The sequence below is a fragment of the Neolamprologus brichardi genome, chromosome 7 (assembly GCF_056152115.1).
Source record: "Neolamprologus brichardi isolate AB-2024 chromosome 7, ASM5615211v1, whole genome shotgun sequence".
NCBI classification, from domain to species: domain Eukaryota; kingdom Metazoa; phylum Chordata; class Actinopteri; order Cichliformes; family Cichlidae; genus Neolamprologus; species Neolamprologus brichardi.
In genome coordinates, this window is record NC_142110.1 from 5,607,303 (window position 1) to 5,631,731 (window position 24,429).

The 24,429-nt window shown below is 40.5% G+C and overlaps 2 protein-coding genes across 2 annotated transcripts; one reads left to right on the forward strand and one right to left on the reverse strand.

The window, feature by feature from the left end:
* Position 1: 1 nt before the first annotated feature.
* On the forward strand, positions 2–19,989 carry si:dkeyp-19e1.3 (uncharacterized). Its single transcript, XM_087842938.1, has 14 exons — positions 2–264; positions 10,016–10,089; positions 10,448–10,533; positions 10,728–10,767; positions 10,881–10,961; positions 11,318–11,419; positions 11,912–12,021; positions 13,232–13,280; positions 14,764–14,884; positions 15,599–15,693; positions 15,941–16,006; positions 16,174–16,273; positions 16,675–16,827; positions 16,909–19,989. The coding sequence occupies exons 2-14, from the start codon at positions 10,024–10,026 to the stop codon at positions 18,294–18,296; spliced, it is 2,457 nt and encodes an 818-aa protein (XP_087699064.1). The 5' UTR covers positions 2–264; positions 10,016–10,023; the 3' UTR covers positions 18,297–19,989.
* On the reverse strand, positions 19,492–24,324 carry uevld (UEV and lactate/malate dehyrogenase domains). Its single transcript, XM_087842939.1, has 12 exons — positions 24,135–24,324; positions 23,449–23,533; positions 23,289–23,354; positions 22,997–23,160; positions 22,769–22,910; positions 22,588–22,682; positions 22,345–22,450; positions 21,894–22,064; positions 21,644–21,808; positions 21,286–21,373; positions 21,036–21,159; positions 19,492–20,897 (listed from the first exon to the last, which is right to left on the reverse strand). Exons 1-12 carry the CDS (start codon positions 24,174–24,176, stop codon positions 20,733–20,735), a joined length of 1,413 nt encoding a protein of 470 aa, XP_087699065.1. The 5' UTR covers positions 24,177–24,324; the 3' UTR covers positions 19,492–20,732.
* Positions 24,325–24,429: the final 105 nt, after the last annotated feature.

The following is a 24,429-nucleotide window of genomic DNA, read 5'->3' on the forward strand; positions in this document are numbered from 1 at the left end:
TCACTGGTGTGCAGCCTGTCAGACAGCTGCAGCCAACTCGCTCGCTCGCGGCATGTGGAGCAGGGCTGAGTGAGGAGGGAGGAAGGGGGTGGAGGGGTTGTCCGTTTGACCAACATCGATTTGAGCGGAGGTAGTCGACACTCGTGGACGAGCCTTTACCGCGGTGGCAACGTCAGTGTGACAGCTCCCCTTCGCAGCGAGGGAGAGAATGAGAATAGTGGATGTAGTTTGTACAGCGCGGCAACAGAGAAGTCACTTCAAAAGGTGAGCGGAGAAAAGCGTCTCTGACACACTGTGTTGTCTTCTCCATCTGATTAGCGCTTGTAACGAAACGACCCGTTTGTTACTGTCTTTTCCTGTCCTGTTATGTTTTCACAACTTGCGCAATCAGCTAGAGATCAGTAAATGAACCCCTGTTCACTCGTTTTAAAACTAGTCGCACGTGCAGGGCTGTTAGAAAGCGCTCGTGTTAACCGTTAATGGAAGTGAAGGTTTAATTGTGCTCGTGAATGTTTTGGGTTTTTTTTTTTTACGGAACAGATACGGTTTATGGTGAGAGAAGTTGGCTAACTTCGCAAACCCTCTGTGGTTAAGAGAAGTGTAGGAGCGGTATTCATTTTTGGGAATTTCTGATTTTGCATCACTCTCACGGGCTTTCCGGCTGTTAAATTACGTGTTAACCGTGACAAGACAAGTGTTTAAGACGGAAAATGACTCGGTGTCCTTAATTATCTGGCGTTTCACCCGAACAGCACTAGTCTGGGGTTTTTCTCACGAAGCAAAGACATTTCTTAATCAGTTTCGCTCTTACCATCTTTAAGTTCCGCATTGTGTTAATGTATGCTTCGCAGGTATGAGAGAAGTGTCAAAATCGGGAACTATAGTTGTGTTCGACACAATGTCCTGTCGTTTTATGTCCGAAAAGCGACATCGTTCTTTAACTGGAGCCAGCTGGGGTTTACTCTGAATATCCCACCACTCGGAAAGCAGACTCCAGCATCCGAAAGTAGGCCAGTAGCTGGTCTGTATGTCATGCTACACCGTGCTCGGTCCCCCCTCTGGAAGGTTAATGGGAGTCTGACTGGTTCAAATGTGGAGTGGGGGGAGGTTACAGACAGACAGACTCAAGTGAAAGATGTCCAGCAGCTCTAGCTCTCCTGTGTAGGATTGCAGACTCATATTACAGATGTGCATGTTGCTAATGTGCACATTACCTCTTTAATTTAAATATGTACTTGGTAATAGCATGAGAAGTATTGTACAGGCGTGTTAAGTCAGTGCTGTATTAGGTTTTCACACTTCACACTTCACAGCTGTGTTTCTGTTCATATCAGAAAGGTGTTTCTATGTTGTGAGAACCCCACCCATACCTCACAATTTCCTGCCTCTTTAATTATCTCCTGCATCTGTTCCTAATTATTTTAGTTAATAACTGCTTTGATTTGGTTTCTGTTGTAAAGCTTTTCAGATAGCAATAAATCAAGTCTCAATAAGTCAACCACCCTTTAATATTAGATTTTCCCTCATGAGAAAAATCTGTAAATCTGTGTGCACTTACAGATAGGGCATGGCATTTTCAAAAATGAATATTACGTGGATCTCATCGTTTTCAAACCGTCAATTTGATCTAGAGTCCAGCAGCACATGATGACTTTAGGATATGTGTGTGAGTAAAACTTTTCCCTTTAAACATTGTTCTGACTGCAAGCAGGATGTCAGCCACATGTGAGGCAGAGCATGTGAGCCCTTATTTTATTATCCTTGTCTTTTTTCCTAATGACTCACTAGAATTTGCCTTTTTTAGAACACTGATGTGTTCATTAAGCTTTTATAAATTTGCTGTTTTATATCCCTGCTTAGCAGACTTAAAAGCAATTATGTAGTATTATGTTCTGCAGTATTTTAGATAATAAGTAAATCCCTTGGTTAGCACTTGGAGGAAAGGATCATAATTAGCTTTAGTCAAATAAACCATAAACACAGACGCTTTCTTTTTTTTTTACTCTGATACAAATTTACGTCTGTTTATGGTTCACATGTTCGTTTTCAGCCAAGAGTTTGCATTGTTTTCTGTTGGGATAATATTATTACAGCAGAGAAGCAACAATAGTCTTTTTGTCGGTCTGAATGGCGGCTTTATGATAGATTCCAAAGGCTTACAAATGGGCCAGTGTCACAAAAAGCACCGAATAGTGAAGCCTTTTGCCAGCCTTTTAAAGAAAGAAGAAAAAGAAACACTTTACCCCAATAGTGTGACCCATGAAAGGTTTTCAGTGGCCTTATCACATGATTAAACCACCTACAGGTAATCTCTGATCATCTTGTTGCAATGCAATCGTGGTCAGAGCTGGGGAGGTGTACCATATCGCGTGCGGGGGCTTAGTAGTTTAGGCTATAGCTATGTTTATGAAAAGTTGTTCCGAGGCACACTTGAGGCAAGTCCAGGTGTTGGTCTGTTTTTATCAACCAACAAAAAAAATTTTAATTTTTTGTTTTGCTTTTATTTACTGTATCGTGCTTAAAGCTGTCCGGCCTATTTCAAATGAGAGCTACATCAGAACCAGAAGCAGCAACACTGCTTGTTGATCTGTATGAAAATGTCTCACACATTGTGTTGTGAGCCATGCTAGGTCGAGATGTCACAAATGGGCTGGTCAGTATTATTCAATCATAATCTATGGTAGGGTAGATGTCACAGAAGCTATTTTGGACAGAAATGAGTAAAATTTTCCTCAAAATATTTAAATATCCCCAGCCATTAGTATTCTACATTTTTCTTTTCAGGGTGACAAGATCCTGGAGTTTGTGTCACCATGCATTGCGTCATAGACCTTTGCACACCTTGAATAGGTTTTATGTGTTTTTACGGGCTACATACAGACAAACATAGTCACACTCACACCTACATACAACTTGGGTTCCTCATTTGCCAAACCTGTGCTTGCACTCCTAGAAAGAACTTAAACTCTGCACAGAAAAGCCAAAGTCATCCAGTGGATTGGAACTTAATAGTATAGTCGGCGAATATCTCAGAATAGTGGGGCTTTTATGATGCTTTTATGAAGACTGCGATTGTTGGCACCTTTTAAAATTACATTAATACACAAGGATGATCATATTAAGAAGGCAGTTATAAGAGGGCAAATGGATGATAGATACCAGTGTAATAACATTACTTTACACTATTATAATCCTTAAGTCTCAAATACAGCATTTTAGCATTTGAGCATATGTTACTTTATCACAATCATGGTGCAAGAAACTAGGTTTCTGCGAGAACTCATTCTGACATTTGCATGAGGTAGTTTGTCTATAAATGATCCCAATTCTTTTTCCCACACTCCGTCATTAGTGAAATTGAGGTCACACCACTGTTGAGATTGTAAATTGTCACAGAGGCTGAAAACTGCTACACCCATGAGGACACGAGTGGTCGGTTCATGGGATAATAGCTGAAATCTTTGTTTGTTTTTTGACATTTGTAGAACGGCTAAAACGGACCATCTTGGAATTTCCCCTCTATGATTGGCTCTGTTTGTGTCTTTTCTAGATGCCACTTTAAATTAGTTTTTGCCCCAAATACTTAACCTCGTTTTGCTGAACTGCTATAAGTGTCCTTCCAGTGTAGAGCTGTCCCCCTTCCATAATCCTCTCTTTCTGTCCTTGTAAACAACATTAAAACAGACCGAATCACACGCGCCGTGTGTAATGGTAAGCCTAGCATTTTTTATTTTTTCTCTTCAGCTTCTGGCTTTGGCCGTGGTCGGCTCTTCCTCATTGGGTAACATCCTCTCTTTGTGTTCACCTTCTTGAATTATTTAATCTGTTTGGCTTTCCAAAACCTAGCACTGTGCTGTGGTGGGCAAAATATAATGGTTTGTAAAGAGTGGAAGCTGTATCGGAGGATACGTTTGAACTTAGTAATGTGACCTGAGCGTTTGCTCTTAATTTAGTGAAGGACGCTTGTTGTGCAGCAAGATGCACTTTGTAAATGGTTAAATAGGAGATCTGTCTATCATCTGCATGATTTAAGCATTGCTTTTTTTAAACCAGTTTTTCTCTGTTTATTAGTCATTCAGCTTCACGTATGAGTTTACTAAGTAGTTATTTAAAGTGTGGATATACGTTGTTGTTGTTTTTTTTCTAGCTACACTGCTTATGTTGTAGTCATTTATGAGAATGTGGCTTTCTCTGCAGGATCTGAGGTTTTGTGTTTATGAATATTCTTCCCTTGACATTCTTGTCGTCCTCATACCACTCCTCAAAAAATTGCTCGCACTCTGGAAAACAGGCCTGCGATGGGCTTGCTTCTCTAGCATCTAAAACTTTGTGTGGTCATTGTTATAATTAGACCCCCCCTTCCTGCTCTCAAGCCACAGTAATGAACAGAGACTGCTTTCAGTCTGAGTGATACAAGGTGAGGTGAGCCCTCTTCCTCCTGCTCCGTCTTGGTTTTTTTTCTTTGTCATGAAAGGAAAAAGGGCACATTTGGATGGTGAGTAATGTTGGTATAATCTATGTTCTGTGTGGCTCTCTCTGGAAAAATGATAAGGCAGAGGGACATGGGTAATATAGAGTGCAGCAGGACAAAAAAGTCCTTAGGGACAGCAAGCTATTCTGAGCCTTTGTGCTTTTTCTCAGTCCCTGAGCTGAGGATGTTTCCCCCTGGGCCACAACGTCTGTGTCTGTATTTTCTATGCATAAACACTACAAAAAAGTGAGTGAGATGGGGCGGTGGGGAAAAGGGCCCAGACAGTAAGGAAGACAGGGAATCTTTTGTTAAGGAGACCATAGCTTCTCAGAAGTAAGATTTTCTCTAAGTGGCCTAAGGTGGGTGGTATTATTCTTGTCTCAAATTGTCCTTTGAATTCCTAGTATGGACTTGCTCTTTGCTTCAGCTCAGTCAAGAAAAGATTTAGTACACAGTTTATTTTACTTTGCTATGAGTCAGTGGCCACTATGAGCAAGCCTTGAGAAAAATGCTACTGGCATGGTGAAACGAATGGCTGTTGTCCATGCACCATCACACCTGCCAAACATGTTTGTTAGTATGGAGCCATATATAGAAGCTGTTGATGATACTGAGATATCTGAGCTTGTTTTTTATATTAATGCGATCATATTTTGAGCATGTTAAAACGTGGCTTCTAAAAATATGATTTGGTAGCTAAATTATTTTTTTATGTCCATTATATTGTACTTTAATGGAGGTTTCATAACTTTATTTTTTTTTTAGAGGAAAAAATAGTCACTCTTGTGTTTGTTGTAATAATGATTCCTGTTCTCTAAGTAGGTTCTAAGCTTTCTATGACATTCCTCATCTCTTAATCGTGCTCTCAGTTGGCCTCTATTCCCATCTAATTTGACCCTGGATGATCATCTTTCTTCGCCCCTGCTTAAAGTAGGGAGGGCACCTCGTGGCCGTTGCTCTCTGTCTGCTTTTTCCAGCTCTTTTCTGCTTCTCTTGGACACATCCATGCTTACATGCATACACTGTGTGTCTGACACCCATTGCAAAACTGGAGCTCTGTTGCCATCTGGGACTTGAGAGTTCTTCATGTGGAAATTAAAGCCATGTGGTTGCTTGTAAGCTTCCCTTCTCTGAACTAGAATGACATACTTGTTCTTCACAGCCGCCACAAAGCTACACCACTGAGCTAATGTAATGACAGGGGAAACGGGATGCACCACAGGACATTCTTTCAATTTAATTGTCATAAATTGTTCTGCTAATGACTGTAGTGATTAATACGATTGTAAACTTAAGCAACAGATGTATAATTCCACCATATTCTTAATTTGAATTGCTTTTTCTTTTGATGTAGGGAAGTGAGAAACCCTCGATGAAGCGTCAGATTTAGATCATTTACATCTTAGTCGTGCCTCATTAAAAATCTGTTTGTCTTTGACACTTCATGCTTATTAGTACCCTGACAGTGAGGTTATAAGATCCTCTGCAGGAACAGCGGTGGTTTACAGTACATGTTTATAATAAAATATGCATCTGAAGAGTGAGTGTTTACTCGGCAAGGTAACCAGGCTGAGTCGGTGCATGGTTCAAGCTTGTCTGATCTGAGCGTCCTTTGGCTGACCATGCAGCGCTGACTAATCGTGTGCTCAAAAGAACGAAACATCTGGCGTCGCTTTTTTTTTTTTTTTGCTTTGCGTCGCCATCAGCTGTGAGGTTAGTGTTTTGAGTGCCAGCCACATAAAATACATTAACGTAAAAATTTGATATTAATATCAGATATTAACAACAAATCTGACCTTCGGGATTCAGGTCAACCTTTTTCCAGTATTTCCAAATTTGACCTCAGCTCGTCCCCCTTGTGTTTTTGCCCTTGTGCTGGTACAAACTGCCTGAGGTAGTTTGACTTGAAGGCTTCGGTTCAAGATATCAACCCACACGCACATATTGGAAATATGTCATCGTGTATCTATCTAAATAAGAGTCTAGCGCTTGTGGTTAGTTTCCAGGGCCCTACAGTAAGTTATTGCCAGACTACTTGTAATCCCAAGCTTTCATTCTTACTTGGCGCTTGTATAATCCTCTGTCTTAAATCGGAATCCGCTCAGATTAAGATTGATTATAAGCCAAAAGAGAGATGATCAGAAACCAAGGGAAACAGAAATATGTTTAAATAACGTTTGAGAATTGTGTTGTTTCCTGTGAGATTAAATATATCTTTTAGTTTTTCAACCGCAGTTAGCTGATAGAACTATAAATGGCCTTTTGGTTTTCAGTGCGGAGAGCTGTTTAAAAGTGTGCTACCAGTACGTCTTTGAAATAAAGCTACTTGGCTTAATTTTTTTCCTTGCAAAAGCCAGGCTGGTTATGGCTTTATCCATGACTTTTTAGAGTGTGTGAGCAACATTTAGAGATAGGAAATTTTAGTGATAAATCAGTAAAGGAAGTTTTGACTGCCGCATCACGGCATCACCGCCGAAGACCTTGTAATTAGCTGACTGTGACTCAGAATGCTTTGCAAGCTCTTTGTGGTTACAACTGTGCACTGTGAGCTTATATATGTGAGCCTAATTTAGAGCCCTATGTCATAACAGGAAATGATGTCATCTAAGCCTTAGTTTCTACCCTGTTAGCAACATGGTTGTCAAAACGTAGCCATACAGTTGTTTGTTTTGTTTTTCTTCTTCTGAATGTTCAGCGGTGTTAACCATCTCAAATTCCAGCTTACTGTTTGCTCACGGTCTTCTCACTATCTCAAGGGGCGATTTTGTTTCTTTCAAACACATAACCTTTATTCATTCCTTCTGTTTTCTACACAGTTAGACAAACGACACATCCCTGTTCATATTAACTCCCCCAGGTGTGATATTCGTGCGAGGTTTCTCCCACTTGGTGACCTTCTCAGTTGCTTAATCACATTTTCCATTGAGCTTCCATCTGTTGACACCCTGATCCCGACCACAAGTAGCCACCTTCCTGTTCACCACTTAAAAAGAGCAGCTGAAAGTAAATGACTTTGACGCAGCCACGGATGTAGCCTCAGCTGTTTTCTCTTGTATTTTGCTTATGAGTCATAAGCAAATCACCAGTTGTATTAGTGTGATATAATCTTACTTCTCGGATGAGAGGTGAAACGTCTTCAAGAGACATAAAGATCAGCTGCAGTTTTACTGAAATCTTTCTTGCTGATCACACAGTCCAAGTCTGAAAGAGTTGAAGTATTTGTTTAATGGCTGGAGGAAGAAGAATTTTGTCCCACTCTTTCTGTAGTTTTCCTTGAACCTGTTATTGAAGGAGTGGCAGTCACTAGTTTCCTTTTCTTCCTGGCTCAAAAACAATGCTATCAGCAGTGTGGAGACTCAACACAGGAAGAAAGCATCTGAGACCTAATGATGAAGCCCGACAGATGCTTTAATTATTTATTTATTTTTTAAAGAAATTCCCTCAGCAAACAGGATTTTTAAAAAGTAAAATTCCATTGTACAAAGCATAATGAAATGTTATACATATTCGAGTGTATATATATATATATATATATATATATATATATATATATATATATATATATATATATATATATATATATATATATGAGAGAGATAGAGAGATAGACATAGAGAGATAGAGATAGATATAGAGATATAGATATATAGATATAGCGATATATATAGATATAGAGATATAGATAGATATAGAGATATAGATATAGATAGATATAGAGATATAGATATAGATAGATATAGATATATATAGAGATATAGATATAGATATATAGATATAGCGATATATATAGATATAGAGATATAGATAGATATAGAGATATAGATATAGATAGATATAGATATATATAGAGATATAGATATAGATATATAGATATAGATATAGAGATAGATATATATAGATATATAGAGATAGATATAGAGATATATATATTATTAAGTTTCTGCCAGAATTAAGTTTCACTGGCAGTGCCATTAAAGCTGAACTCATAATAATAGAGCACGTTCTCTTGGCATAACCTTGCTTACACATCCGTGTTGTGCGACGTTCCTACTAAGTCATTGCATTAAAATAAGATTAGTCCTCCTCATTCACTTAAATTCAGTGCATCTCTTAGAAGAGAAACATAAATTAAACTTTTGATAATTGTGAAAATACAATTAAATCAATTCGATTAATTAAGAAAAACAATTATGTAGCTTTACAATGTGGTGCCATGACACTCCACACATCAACTCCGATGTTAAAAAACATTGTGTGCATAGTTAAAGTATTCAGTGCAATTCAGTTTTATTTATATAGCACCAGATCACAACAATAGTTGCCTTAACGTGCTCAGCTTTTTATTAATTTATTATATGATAAATACACTAGTAAGGCCACATTATCTGATCATGTGATGTAGGTAAGATAAGACTTTGGTTACCGAGCTCACCTCACAGACGGTTTACACAGCTGTTCAGAAAGTATGCTGATGCCATCAAAACCCTGAAATGGCTCAAGCTGAGGTGGATGAGAAAAGGGAAATTTTGAAAAGGAAAGCAAAGAGCAACAGAGTCCATTTGTTCAGAGGTCTGGTGTCAATGAGCACCTGTTTCTACTGTGGCAAACCTCTTCCATTATTAGGCCTAATTGTAGGAAAGTCCCAAGAACTGCTCGTATTTCAGCAGCACTGGATACCTTTTTATGTGTATGTGAAGACATCGTTACAGGTACTGAGAAGCAAATTGCATCCTGAACTTGTACGTTTTGTGAATTGTAGATCGCTTCAAATGCAATGTCTCCCTGTCAGCACAATGAGTAAGGGTCTGCAGGGAAAAGTTAAAGGGTCTTTGTGTGAGACGACAGGTGCACTCACACCTGTTGCTGCTTGGCATGCTACGAAAAATCTACTGCCTGAGGTTTCTGTCGGCTGCATGTGTCGAGAATCAGTATGACGTTCCTCAGTGCACCACGTTTATTCCAAAGGGCTGACTTATTATACTAATTTCCTGTGTAACCTTTTTAAAACAAACACTCTTCAAAAAGTCAATGTGAAGAATTGCATTGGACAATACCGTGCAAGCTAATTCAGACAGCCAACTCTAACTGCACTGTGTCATAAACATGTAACATGCCTCATCCGTTATATTCCATATTTAAATTTCTAAATTTCCCACTCGCTCTGACACGTCAGTGCCGCTGCTGCGCTGCATTGCTTCGTACTGTTTCAAGCCCTCCACCAACTCCAGCATACACTCATAGGCTGTTTACCTCACAATTTCTGTATGTGTCATATTTTTATGGAGGGATCTCGGTAAGTTTAATGCAAGGAGATTGTAGCAGTTTTATGTTACAGTTATCTCTTTTACATTCAAGCAACATTTTATATCATGGATCAAGTGTGTAATTATCCTACCATACCAATCAGCAGTAAATCAATATTTACCTCAATATTAGGTCAATATTCTTCCACATGCCCAATGTATATGCCAATGCATTGGCATATACACGGGTTAAGAGATAAGAGATTACTCTCTTAATCTATTTCTGTGTGTTTTCTTATAGATTTTGACATGAAGAAGGACATAGACACATTAATAGCAGAAGAACGGGCTGAAATCATCTCTAAATATGACAAGGTAGGTGTTTACAGGAAAACCTAACTGTGACTGTGAACATTTCCATAGTGACCAATTTGTGGTTACACTTAGGATATTTTTGCAAAGCATAATGCATTTGTAGAGGTGTAGCCACAGAAGATTGTCACGTTTCATTTGGAGGCTACTACACAGATCAGCATTCACACGCTCCCTACCTTTGCATGGGCTAAGTCTCAATTGCATCTGTCAGGAAGGCAGAACATCATCAGAAAATGTCAAGGCATGTGCTCATGTCTCAGGCTCCTAATTTAAAATGTAGTGCGCTGACTCGCAGGGTTTAAAGAGGAAAATAATGGATCTGTCCAAATATGCATGATTTGAACTGTTTGTGTTTCAGGGCAGGCAGGAGGGTGTCAGTATTGATCCGTGGGAGGATGCTGACTACAGCATTTATAAAATCACAGACCGATTTGGCTTCCTGCAGTAAGTACATTTGAAGCTTTGGTCTCTACCTTGCAGTATTTTGAATTTGTGCACAGTCCCTTGCATTGAATTGGTCCCATCGTTCTGTATGCTACTTCTCAGATTATGATGACTTTTTTTTATCATATTATAATGTAGATTACTCTCTTAATCTACTGCTTTGATACATATTGTGTATTCCTGCCCTTCTCCAGTGAGGAAGAGCTTCCAACACCCAGTGTGCTTGAAGAAAAGGTATGAACATTTTAACATATAGCTACTTCATATTTTTACCATTAAAGTGATCTATATATGTCCGAATCACATATGCACTGAACCACATGTTGTTTTGTCTTTTTTCTCTCCAGCAAAAGCAGCAGGAGCTCGAGCGAGTTGAGAAATGGTTGAAGATGGTGAAGAAATGGGACAAATACAAGAGCAGTGAAAAGGTCGATAGTCACCCATCAACATTCAGACACCAACATGTTTTAATTTAGCCCATGCTTCCTTTTTTCTGCTTGGCTATCTGATGTACTATTTCCGTTTCTTTTTATAATCTGTTTTCCATTCCTCTTTTAAGCACAGCTCACTCCTTTATCTCCATCCATCTCCTCTTACTAGACTATCGTGAGGAGATGGATAAAAAAAAAACAAGTACATGAGTGTATGAGATGAATCCGTGTCAATCAAGAGAGCTAAAAGGCGTACACCTCAAGAAGCATTCAAACGTGACGCTATCCCTCTGTCTGTTTTTGCCGCCTCATGAAGAGCCTGTGTTCGTGTGTTTCTGTCACATCTGTTTCAGCTGGCGAAGCGTGTATATAAAGGTATTCCTCTCCAACTTAGAGGACAAGCTTGGGCCTTGCTTTTAGACATAGAGAAGGTGAAACAAGATGGTAAATATGAGGTAAGATCTTAAAATTGTTGGCAATTTTCTATGATTTTGAGAAACTGTGTCCTGGTTTTTTACACAGAAATGCACTACTGTATAGTGCTGTGTAAATAATCATTCTGTACATATGATAATTTTTAATCCTACAACTGTTTATAACTTGCATGGTTCACATTTCTGTATAACTGTATATCTCAGATTTCTGTATAGTTTTTTTTATTTCATATTTATATCCTGTTCATAGCCTGTACATACTTATAGTTATAGAATATTCATAACATACTTCATACGTGTACATTATAACATACCATAATAGACCCATTTCTGTAATATACTTACATATCTATATTATTGCTAATATATATTTGTAATATATCTATATCATGGCTAAAGCACTTCTGGATGGATGCAAACTGCATTTCGTTGCCCTGTACCTGTGCATGTGCAATGACAATAAAGTTGAATTCTATTCTATTCTATTCTAAATGTCATTCCCCTGTTATCCAGAAAATGAAGCAGCAGGCTCGTAACTTCTCCACAGAAATTAAGCAGATAGACTTGGATGTTAACAGAACCTTCAGGAACCACATCATGTTCATGGATCGCTTTGGAGTCAAGTGAGTTCTTAGCTTCACTCAGGAGGAAGCTGAAGTATTTCATTGTATCCACAAGTAACACATTATACATACTTTTTAAGAAACTGTTAAACCTTGGTTGTTGTTTTTTTTTTTGTTTTTTTGTTACAAGTGGCCTTGTCAGGTTTTTTTGTTTTGTTTTGTCAGGTCACATGTCCAGGTTTCCCCTGACAGAGGTTCCTGCAGGTTGTGACCTCTGACCTAAACGTTGCAGTAGCCCTGTCCCCTCCCCACTTACATACGCACTCACACAGTGCCATGCACACACACACAAAACCAAAGATGTGGTTTCCTCCTCTCTGCATTTTATTAGCCTTCCTGTCAGTGCGCAAAGCCCCACAGGAAATGGCATTATACAGAAATGTGCGCTGGCGTCACATGTACTGTAATACCACTGCAACAACAGAAACTTATATCACCAAATGTACACAGACTTACCTTCCAAACACTAAATACCTTCTTGTGTTTCTCATTGTATTTGCTTGGGGCAAGGCGCTGTTATGTGTTACTCTTCACTCTGAGTGTGTAACTGAGTGCTCTGTTTTTTGCCCTTTGTAATGTACTTCCCCTCCAATTCAAAGCCACCGAGTCCAAATAGACCAAAACACCGCTCCATCCTGCCTGGCTGCCCACTCCTTCCCTGCAAGTCAGCAGCTGTCTCACACACACTGAGAAACTGACAGCTATTTAAAGCTCCTTTCCTGTCTCTGTCACTGTCCATAAGACATCTATTTACTATAGAAGCCTGTGGGGGCATTGTCCTATCTACATCTGCGTACATTAGATCTGTTACGATCCCTACGCCGTGTGCACGTTGTACACATTACACACACATTGGCTGCCTGTGTTCAAGGTCTGAAGCAGTTGTGATCAGATGTAATTTCTGGAACATCTGTGGGGCTTTCCATACATGACAGCATATTTTCACATATCATGAACAAAATATATACTTCTCTACTTCACAAGGTCAGCCATTACGAAAAGAAAACCATAAAAGTAATCTTTTTGGTCTTTTTTTTCAGCCATAACAGAAGTCCTGTTACACATTAAAACTTAAATCTGTAGCAACAATACTGAGGCTTGATGAAGCGACTGGGATGAAATAATTGGTTGAATTGAACCGCTTTACTCCAACACAGCGTTTCAGTTTGTTTGGTTGTTTTAACTGGTGGCTTCTCTGTTCTCTCTCCAGGCAACAGGCGCTGTTTCACGTACTAGCTGCTTACTCTGTCTACAACACGGTGAGCAAATTTGTCCGTGTATCCGTGTCCGTGCTTAACATTGTGTTGCATAATATGGAGGAGTCTTGTGTACACTAGCTGCACAGGAACAAGCAGCACATCCATCAAGAGTGTTCGTTTCTGTACAGCGGAAAACAGGCCGAGCTATCCAGACCCATCTGTTGTCACTCTTGTTTAAAGCCTTAGGAGAGATCTTTTATTTATGACTGGCTTGGCCTAATTGTACAGCAACACAGTGTAGCAGATAGACCATTGTTCACACTATTAGACCAACTTCCCCTTTTGACAATATTTTAGCTTCAGGACAAGTATTAAGCCAATTCACTATCTTTTGTCTTAATGTAAGAGGACGCCTTGTTTCCAGCTAAGCGCAGCTTTTAGAAAAACAAACCTCACATCCTCATTTCTCAGAGAAGCCAAGTTGGTTACTTTTCACTTAGCAGTCATCTTAACAGTGTCTCTGCACCAGTGTCGTTGAATCACAGTTGTGGATCTGAAGGCAGAGATAATGAGTTTTTCATGCATCTGCTTGAGGGTCTCGGTGTATTTTTCCAAGTGTTTCTCTTTGCATGGTGAAATTGAGCGTTTACAGACATGCACAGAATCACCAGCACTCGTATGCATTTGTATCCTGTGTCTGAACACTTACATCCATCATTTGCATTCATATTGAACAGATTTTAATATTCCTACGCTTTTCAACTAGCAGAAATTTAGCAATAGACTTTTGAAGAGTACACCACACGCAGGCGAGCCAAAGTCTGTTTTTCTGATTGGTTTTTGTAGTCGATTCCTGTGTGGTAGAGGTGTTTGAGCCAGAGGAAATGGGCATGTGTCGTTCCCTTTTTCCTTTTTCCCCTCTTCTCACACACTGCTCGGAAGAAACTGGGTCAGTAGGAGAGCCAAGAGAGAAAAGGGAAGAGAGAGATGGAGGGGGGGGAGGCATGTTTGTTCTTTTTGCCTATGTGATGGTAGTGAAGAATGTGGAGAATGTGTAGTTTAACCTCACCATAACCCTAGCTGTATTTATGCTTTTCCTCGGAAGGATATTCTGGTGTGTCCGTTGGTAGCTACACAATAAATCAGCCTTAATATGGACAAATACTAAGCATGTGTCTGTGTTTGCATGTGTGTGCTTGCCAAGGGCTAGTTTAGTTTAAGTCACTGAATCATTGTGAAGTCATATTGTCAGTAATTGAAGCTGGATGCATGACATTACTGAGAGTCTTTGATTGGCTAGTGTACATATTTGTACAATCCAGGTTTGAAGTGCTGATAATACCAACACTACATCTTGTTGTGTACAGTAAAACTTCCAGAGTCTGTCTTCAGACCTCATAAGACATTCAGATGCTCTCTGTTCCCTCATTTCTTAGCCTGTCCGTGCATGTGTGCGTGTGTGTGCTCTATTAAATTATGAATACTTCCTCTCATTTGCCCGTTCTGTTTAACTAAGGCCATTTCTGCTCCTCTCTTCCCCCAGGAGGTGAGCTACTGCCAGGGGATGAGTCAGATCGCTGCCATCTTGCTCATGTACCTGAATGAGGAGGATGCCTTCTGGGCTCTATCCCAACTCCTTACCGACAACAAGCATTCCATGCACGGTGAGACAGAGATGGGGAAACAGGAAAGCACAGCTAATTAATGTCTGGGAAGTAACTGTAGTGTTTAAAATGTCTGTGAAGGTTCTCAGTCATCCAGGTCATCGTAGTCAAAGGAGCTTGCAAAGAAAAGCGTCTGGACTTCTTTAAGTTACTTGAAGACGTTTCACCTCTCATCCAAGAAGCTTCTTCAGTTCTAAGGTCAAATGGTGGAGAGTCCCAGATATAAACCTAGTGGGAGTATCCCCCCACAGAGGGACAAAAGGACCCCCTGATGATCCTCTAATCGCCTGAGCCAAGGTGTGAAACTGGGTGCGGGTCCCAATCAGCCAGAGTTTCGGGTGAGTTCATTGTGAAGGGTGGGGCCAGGTTTCACAATGAACTCACCCGAAACTCTGGCTGATTGGGACCCGCAATGTCCATGCCTTGACACTCCCACTAGGTTTAAATCTGGGACTCTCCACCATTTGACCTTAGAACTGAAGAAGCTTCTCGGATGAGAGGTGAAACGTCTTCAAGTAACTTAAAGTAACTTAAAGAAGTCCAGACGCTTTTCTTTGCAAGCTCCTTTGAGTACTGTTTAAAACCAATTAAAAATATAAGGATCCTTTACCAACTTTAGTAATCGTTTTTCTCTTTAATTTGTATATAATACATCTCTGCTATCGCCATACACAACTTATAGTCTGCTGACTAATTTTTTTCCCTCCCTGCTAGGGTTCTTCATCCCGGGATTTCCCAAGCTGCACCGTTTCCAGGCTCATCATGAGCTAATCCTGTCCAAAATGCTGCCTAAGCTCAAGAAACACCTGGTGAGTAGCAGACTGATGACTGATGCCTTCCATCCATCCTTCCATCCACAAGAGTAATTGAGCTCTTTGAAACCTTAGACGTTCAGACTCATTTCAAACAATCAGGTCATTTCTCATTTTTTTTGATGAATTCATGTTGCAAAGGACCGCACGTTGCAGATCTTAGATCCCAGAGTATTTGGAAAGCGAGATTTATAACTGAAAACAAATTCTAAGGCAGAGTTTCGCATTCATTCCTGCTCCACAGGACAAGGAGCAGATGACGACAGGGATTTACACCACAAAATGGTTTCTGCAGTGCTTCATTGAAAGAGTGAGTATTTGAATTTCTTCCAGATCTTCACTGTTTTTTCGGGGGGGTTATATCTAGTCCCATTAATGAGTGCCTCACAATGCTTTCTTTTACTTTCCTTTTTAAATTAGAACTACACCTATGGCAGTTTTATTATGTTTTGATGAGACTGACTCTTAAATTAACAGACACCTTTCACCCTCACCCTGCGTTTATGGGACATCTACATATTGGAAGGGGAGAAGATGCTATCTGCTATGGCTTACACTATCCTCAAGTTACACAAAAGTGAGTATGAGGCTGTGCCATGCCGTGCTTTATCCCTCGATACGGCCGCGGCTTCTGTTGCTACACGAGTGAGCGTTACTGTGTGGATTACATCGCACGCTTCCTCTCGGTTGGCTGCTTCCTAACTGGATGGCTTACATAACAGAAGTGGTCGGTTGCTGTGGAGAAGAATCAAAAGCTGATTTTTCATTGGGTGGCATACTCTAGCACTGGCTCGGCACATTGGTTGATTTCTTGCAAAACAACTCCTTTAACAGGCCAATTCTTTACTTGGTATCTTTAAACATGACATCTGAGCTTAACTACTCTTTTCAACAGTAACATTTCTATTCCTCACCTCGTGGAGATTATCCTCATAGATTACTTTGCTCCTCCTTTGTCTGTGTTGTGTGTGTAATCAGAGCGCCTGCAGAAACTTCAGTTAGAGGACCTGAGAGAATTTCTTCAGGAGCAGCTGGCTGCTTCTTTCTTCATGCCTGATGATGCTGTAGTTGAACAGTTGCAGACAGCAATGACTGAACTACGCAGTAAAAAGCTGGACCAACCTCCTCCAGGTGCACCTACGTTCATCCTAAGCTTCTTTGTCTACAGCGTTTGTCTTGTAATAACCCACAAATTGTGTTTCCTTTTTTTAGCCAAGTCAGATGAGTTACCCAAGAAGCCTCTGGGTCAAGAGAGACCAGTTCTCCTTCTCCCATTGCAGCCTGACTCTTCTGTGGAGGTCAAAATAAGTCCGCCGTCTGAGAGCCAGCCCAGTACAGATACCCAGGAAACAGTTGGCATCACCCCACATCAGCCTCCCTCCCTTGAAGAGCCCCAGGAATCAAGAAGCCTCTCCAGGCCAAACACACCTAGTTTGCCTTCACCAGACCCTGTTGTGGTTCACACACAAGGGACACCATCTTCTCTGAGGCCTTGTCGAAATCCTCCGATCCCTCCGAAAGTAGGGGTAAGGAGAGATGTTAAGGAATTGTTCCCAGCAGTTAGTCGAGAGAGGGGCAACGAGGAAAACGAGACCTCAGTCACAGAGATCCAAGACGAACCTGTGGATTGGCCTCCACCCTATGAGCCCCCTCCCTTGGATATGCATACAATGGAAGCTGAGGAGGAAATCATGGATCTCCCTGATCTACCACCTCCACCTTTCATTTTTCCTAACCAGAGTGACCAAATGCCACTGGGAGGTTGTTCGCCCCATCTGGGAGCTAGGACTGGCCCGGGTATCCAGCAGTGCTCTCACTCCCCCCGCTCAGCCTCACCACTGGTCAATCAAATTAAGCTATCCCCGAAACTATACCCTAAACCTCCGACATCACTTGACATTATGCAGAAAAAACCTTTGCCCTCAAAACCCTCCCCCAATCGTGCCTTCACAGATCCGTCTTCGTCTCCCAGACTTCCCCCAAAGCCAACCAAGTTCCCAGTCTCTCTATACGTCCCGGCATCTGCAGGAGATAGACGGCCTTCTAACACCTCACAGTATGACAACCTTTCGGAGGTTGACGAAGATGACCGTAGTCTAGAAAGAGTGCTGAGCTCCACTCCTGAGGAAATTCCTAGCCTGCACAACAACCCATCATACAACAGAGAATATGACCCTGCTGTGTACCCTCTGCCTCCACCTCCTGTCTACATGCATCACTCTGCTTCCCCTCCCTCACTATGTGCCCTTCCCAGTTTGCCACAAGAACCAGAATATGCAGGAGAGGGCAGTTGGGTGGAGGATCCTATCCTTGCCCCTCCTCCACCTAGTTTCGCCGACAGACTTAGTCCCCTCCAATGCACCACTGCCAGCTGTTCAGACCCGCAAAAAGCCATGTCACCCGGTTATTCTAAGCCTTTCTCCAGGGGCCCCAGAGACCATTCTGCCTTCCCAGCACCGCTGTTGTACACCGGGTCACCTCCGGCTCACTTAAGATCCTCAGGACAGTCAGAAGTAGGAGTACCTTTGGTCCAGTCCAGTCCAGACTTTTGCAGGGTGCCTCAAAGTGGACATCAGTTGCCCAAGTCGGTGACATTTTAAAGTGTTATACAAATGTTACTGAGTTATTGATTTTGACAATATGCTTGGGATTCTCTGTTACTGCTTGTCTAGTTTTCAAAGACATTTTAAAGGTGAAAGGCCAGTAAGTTTTAAATTTGTCGTGTGTGTGCTCATGCTTCGTGTATAGATTTCTGATTCTTGCACCTTCTTTTATGGGCAGTGGTGTCAAATTTGTATTTAAATTCTGTTGGCTGCACAGAAAAAGTGTTAACTTGCCTGCTCTTGTTGTCATGTGAGAAAATGAGGTTTCAGTTTTTTGGATTGTAATAAGAAATTTTCAGACTGTTTGTCCATACATCCTGCGCATTTCACCATTGGTTTGTTTCTCTCTGTTTGACAGTGTCCCAACAAAGTGTCTTAACCTTATCATGGTGCACTGAGGGTTGCAACTCTAACACAAGGGCTTTGAGGCTGCCAAATGAGACCTTGCAACCAAAGCCTGTACATTTATGCTGAATTTATATCAAACTGTGAGCAGGCTCACATATCTAACAGTATATCAAACTGTAATTATTCTTTACAGAATTTTTAGGTCAGTACTTGATTTAAAAAAAGGACCACTAATGCAGTGCACAGGCAAACCTTTCAGAGAGTTTAAAGCTGTATCCACCAGCAGCAATATGAAACGATGTGATACTTCTCTGCTTTAAATACTGAAGTTTATATCACATGAAGCCTGGTCAGGTCAGCTATTTCCCAGGCAGGTAGCAGTGGGTACTTTGTTTGTCTTTTTAATTTCTTTGTTTGGATGCTTTTGTTTTTCAAAGTAATAGTTCCAGTCTTATCTGTTTGTCTAATACTTGATCTCACAGCAATAATGTACTGTGTATATATACATGCATGTCTCAAATTTAATTAAGGAAAGACTAAAATGAGGTTTTATTCCATCACATCAGCAGCTTCTCAGTAAATCCATTGACACTTTATTTGAGAGTAGCGCCATCTAGTGTCCAGTGGTAGAATAGATTCAAAGCTGTCGGACTAAGACCGAGATGCTTTTTGGGAAACTACTTCTGCTTGTTAATAGTTCTTCCTTTTATTCTTGGTTATGAATGTGCACATATTCAGAGACTTATACATGAGCAAATCCCATATCTCACTGTTTAAGACTGATATAAACCAGGAAGAAAAATTCATCTGAGTTTCTTCACATATTTTAGAGCTATTGGTGATTTTAGTGTTTTATTTAATTGCTATAAGGACTTTTTTTTTTTTTTTTTGAGAAATGGAAGTTGAGCCATAATATAAAATACAAGGAACTACTGTATAGTCAAATATGTTTATGTTCTTAGAATTATGACATTGTATGTAAACATCAGTTTTAGGGTTTGTTTTGTTTTTTTTGCACTGACATTTGTTATTACAGACTTTGCCGTTCTTAATGTTTGTTTGTTTTTTTATGGAATTACAAATTCATGCTAAAGTCTTTGGTCTAGGTTTGCAGACTCACTGTACATTCTTGTCTAACAACTTGGACCTTAGCTCCCACACAAGTATATTTGGCTTGCTGGAGTATTCTGTCATGTGACCTGCCCACCAATTGTGGATCAGTACTCCTTTTATGGATCTGTTTGGCATCAGTGAGATTTGGGCTCAGACCAAAGCTTTTGTGCAGTTATGCAACTATGAGTTTTATAAAGAGACCAACCCCCGGTTATCTGTTCCTTTTTTTCTCCTCTTTTCTGCAAAGACAATTCACAACTGCTTTCAGATATTTATTGCACACCCACAGTATCATATAGTGTATATACCTCAATATCAAGGTGCTTATATTAGTTTTTTTTTAATTTTTTTATACAAAGTAAATTAGGGCACAAGAGATTTAAATTTACACCTTTAGAAGTTCCTTAATATTAAATATGAAAGAAGAATATTCCAACATAATCCACTGATTCAACGCCAGCATCCTACATTACGTATAATATTCGTACTTCATATTTTATCTGCAGCCACCCTGATTTTTCTCCTGTTGGGTTAAACATAAATTTTAGGTATAAGTGCGCTCTTGTCTTCAACTTTGGTTGTTCTCGACAAAGCAGTTAAAGGCTACAAGCATCACAAGTTTTTATGTTTTTGCAGAAAGTTTCTGTACATTCATGTATCAAGTTGTGACAAATTGTCATTTTTACCCAGACAAAATGAACGGCTTGTCATAGATGTGGTTACTGGGAACACAAAATGCTGTCTGTACATCGACAGTATTGATTGATTTGATATACACTGTCTGAGGAGAATGGATGAACAAATGCTGTGATTAGGTTTATATAAATTCAAAATAGAAGTAACGCCTGTAACCTAAAAACTTTAGTGCAAGGAGAAACCACATGCAACCTCAGCACAGACACAGTCCACCTGCTGAGGACGGGTAAGTAGCTCAGGTAAGTAGCACAGCTACGCCCACACCGCTCGTATCGTTCATATCCTAAGTTGAGCCATGAGGTTGGAAAGGGAGGTAACGCTGTTCCTTAGTTTGGAGTCTTCTTCCTGTCCCAGTGACACTCCAGCTAGGCGTGTGGAACCGTTTACTCCCATAATGCACGGCAGACTGAGGAACACCTCTACAGCTATGCCACCCCAACCCTAAAGTAAACAGAAAAGGCTTTTTTTAGAACGAGATAATCAATGACCTTTCCTACAATGCCCTGAAAGCATCACACACTCACTCACTCACATTATTTGAATTAGTTGCTTCAATAACAAGCCACTTAGTGTTGATACCTGAGCAAGTGTGGAGACAGAGTGCACCTTCCTCTTATCTGTCAGGACACTATTTGTAATGTCGGCGATAGAAAGACCCACCGACCATGACCGCTGGCCTCGATTTTTCATGATCTCAAAGGCTCTGCAGGCACAAATTAAAATAATAAACATTTTTTTAAAAAGAAAAATATTTACTTAATTGATCAAAAATGCACTTTTACAATTATTATAACCTTTTGTTCAAAGTTATAATAATTCATTCAAGTACCTGTCTAACAGTGGTTTGGTAGAGCTGGATCCTTGGGCAATCTCAGGTGGTGCATTGGAGTTCAACCCAGAGTTACTCATCACAGCAACTGTGAGACAAAAACAGAAGCGTAATCGTTTGGATGACTGGTATTTTTTAGTCCTTAGAATAGAAAGAAAGTACAAGTTGAACCGGTAGTGCAGCATTACTGCTTATGGTTGAAATGGTTGGGGGAAAAACAAACAAAACAAAAAAAACGTGAGGTGAATAAATGGGTTAAGACATATCTGTAAATAGAAAAACAGTCAGTGTACAGGTCAGGAATTCACTGGAGGGAAAAAACAACAAATATTTAAATAGTCAGTCCTTTCTGGCTCACTTTTGTTATCTGAAAGTTCTCCTATGACCCAGGCTGGTTTGTGTGTGTTCAGGTTGATATCCATGACATGACTGAGTCGCTCCGAGTCCAGGTTACACCCTGCTCCAATCACATGTGTTGGAGGCAAGCCACTCTGCCTCCAGGCAACGTGGGTCATGATGTCCACTGGAGAGAGAGAGTGAGTGACCGTACGTGAGTTATATAATGAGCCGAGCTGTCAGTAGAAGGCGTGTCTGCTGCTGTTACCGACCTGGTTGTGATGCAATTAGCATCACTGCGCTAGGGCTGAGACGTGCCAGATTGGGAATTATTCCTCTGTACAAGTCAACGTTGGTCTGTACCACGGTGACATACGACTGTTCGCTGCTCCATGCGTTTGCAGTCACTACAACCACCCTGGAGCCTGCAGAGGCTGAGATATCTAGCACAGCAGAGACGATGGTAATTAATTCCTGCAGACCTGTCACAGCAAAACTTGTAAAAGAAAAACACAAAGCTTAGGCATTGTTAATTCAGCAAACATTGACTGTGGCATTCCCATTCTTGTTCAAATGTTTTCTTTCCCCTCTTTCCTGATGAATCATCAAATATGCTCTCTACACAAGCACAGTGTCAGTCCTCTCCCTTCTAATCAAACTGACATCACTGGTGACTCAGCAAAATAGCACCTCTGGGTTATTTGATGGTGCAGTGTGACGTACCTCTGGATACTTCAACATTTGGCAGACTGAAAATCTCCAGATCTGTACTGCCACCCTTGGTGGAACTCTCAGCGACGTCAATGAAAACCAGTTTATCCACTTTACACTGGATGAAAAGCAGATAACAACATAAACCACTTATGAATAGTGAAATAGGAATTGCTAACATCTGAAGCTGGTGAAATAATAATTGTATGACATAACAGTTTATTAAAAAAAAATAAAAGAAAATCAGGTGATTACCTTGGATAAAATGCTCATCACTGATGCCATTCCTAAATCTCCTCCCCCAATAACTGAGACTTTGTTGATTGGTTGACCGTGATGGCTCATTCCACCTGAAATTTAGTAAAGCCATCACTATGAACTACTTGTCTCATTAGTGATCATCAATTATAATAAAACTATATATTAGGAGTTGCACCATCACTGATACGGAAATTGGAGACAAACGCCAGGAGCTCATGGGGATCTTTGTTGTCTGTTGTGGTCTTTGAGGACAATGGAGGGTCTTCCTGAAATTTGGTAACCATCTCATTCAGAAGACCCACCACAGATGACTTTGGCTGTTACAGAGGAAACGAAACAGCAACATTTCAGCACCTTGTCCGCTTTTAATTTTAAATTTCAACCACACAGTACAAGATCTTACATGATCCCAGTTGTGAAGGCCAGGTAGGTGGATGCGTCCATTGGCATCAACGTGCTTGCCCTCTCTGATGACCATGTTAGAAGTGGGTTTCATGTGACATATGGGAGGAGTGAATGGGAAGGAGTCCAACAGCCACAGCTGAATGGGGAAGTTGTAGGAGCGACCTTTGGACAGAGACACCTCAATCAGTACAAAATTAAGACCTCACGCTCAAATTAGAGATGCTATTAAATTATACAACTCTTTCTGTCAAAATTGGGAGGCAAGTGAGAAGAGTTTGGTTCAGCCATACCTTCATATTGGACCGGGAGGGTGCCAGTTAATTTCAGAAGGTCTTTTTGGGTGCTGTCACTAAATGCTGAAATATCAGTAAAGATAGTATAAGTTTAATGTTCTTGTGTACGAAGGAAATGTGAAGGTCAGCAGTAAATGGGTTTAACGTAAGAACTTACTGTATGTGCCTGTGGATGGCTTCATCCCAGGATAGATTCGATAGATTTTCTCCAACTCCTCAACAGCAACATCACGAAATTTGTACTAATATCAGGGGGGCAGAGGAGGAAGACTTCACTGTTTCATATTTGGGTTATATATTACACACACGAGGGAGGTATATTGTACCACATCCGTTCTCTACAGATTTGGGTCATTACAGTAATCTTTTATTTAATTTATTTATTTGTGGCTGTAAGAACATTTGTCATCGTACATTTATTCTGACAACAAAACACCCAACAATTACTTTTATATTGACATTTTCTTGAAGGGTCCAACAGGTCATTGCGTATTGCTGTATTCCACACCTACAATGGAAATGCTCATTGGCACAAACAATAAGTGAAGCACAATAATACTGCAGTCTACGCAAAGTTAGACACGAGTAGAAAGCAGCTCAGTTTAGCACTTTTTAATTGCCCTTCCCGTCTCATTACTATTTTAAATAAGTTACCATTCTGTTCTTTTTTCCTGTCTCATTGCCATCCAGGTTTCTCTCAGACTTCAGTAACAGAGCTGGTTCGGCTAGTTAGTGAAGGGAGACAGCAGCTAACCTATATTAGCCTGCTACACTACCCGGCAACTATGTTTTGAGTTTTAACTTACGAGGATCTTTCGAAGCAGCTCGTATTAAATCACTAACCTTCGAAAGAATCCGCTGGATTTGCTCTGGCGTGAGGTCCATCTATTAAAGCACAACTCCCCGAAAGAAAATAAAAAATAATCCACGTTTACTTTGATTTCCACCAGACTGAGACTTTGCTTCCACTTGAATTCTAAAAAACAAACTTCCGCAAACTTTAAGGAGTAGTCAGGCGACACAGGGAGACGGATCCCGCCCTCTTGTGACATCAACTACGGCAAGGTGGCAGGTACAAAAAGATATGTAACGCCATTACCACACTGTATGAGCACAACCTTACATACTGACCATGCCA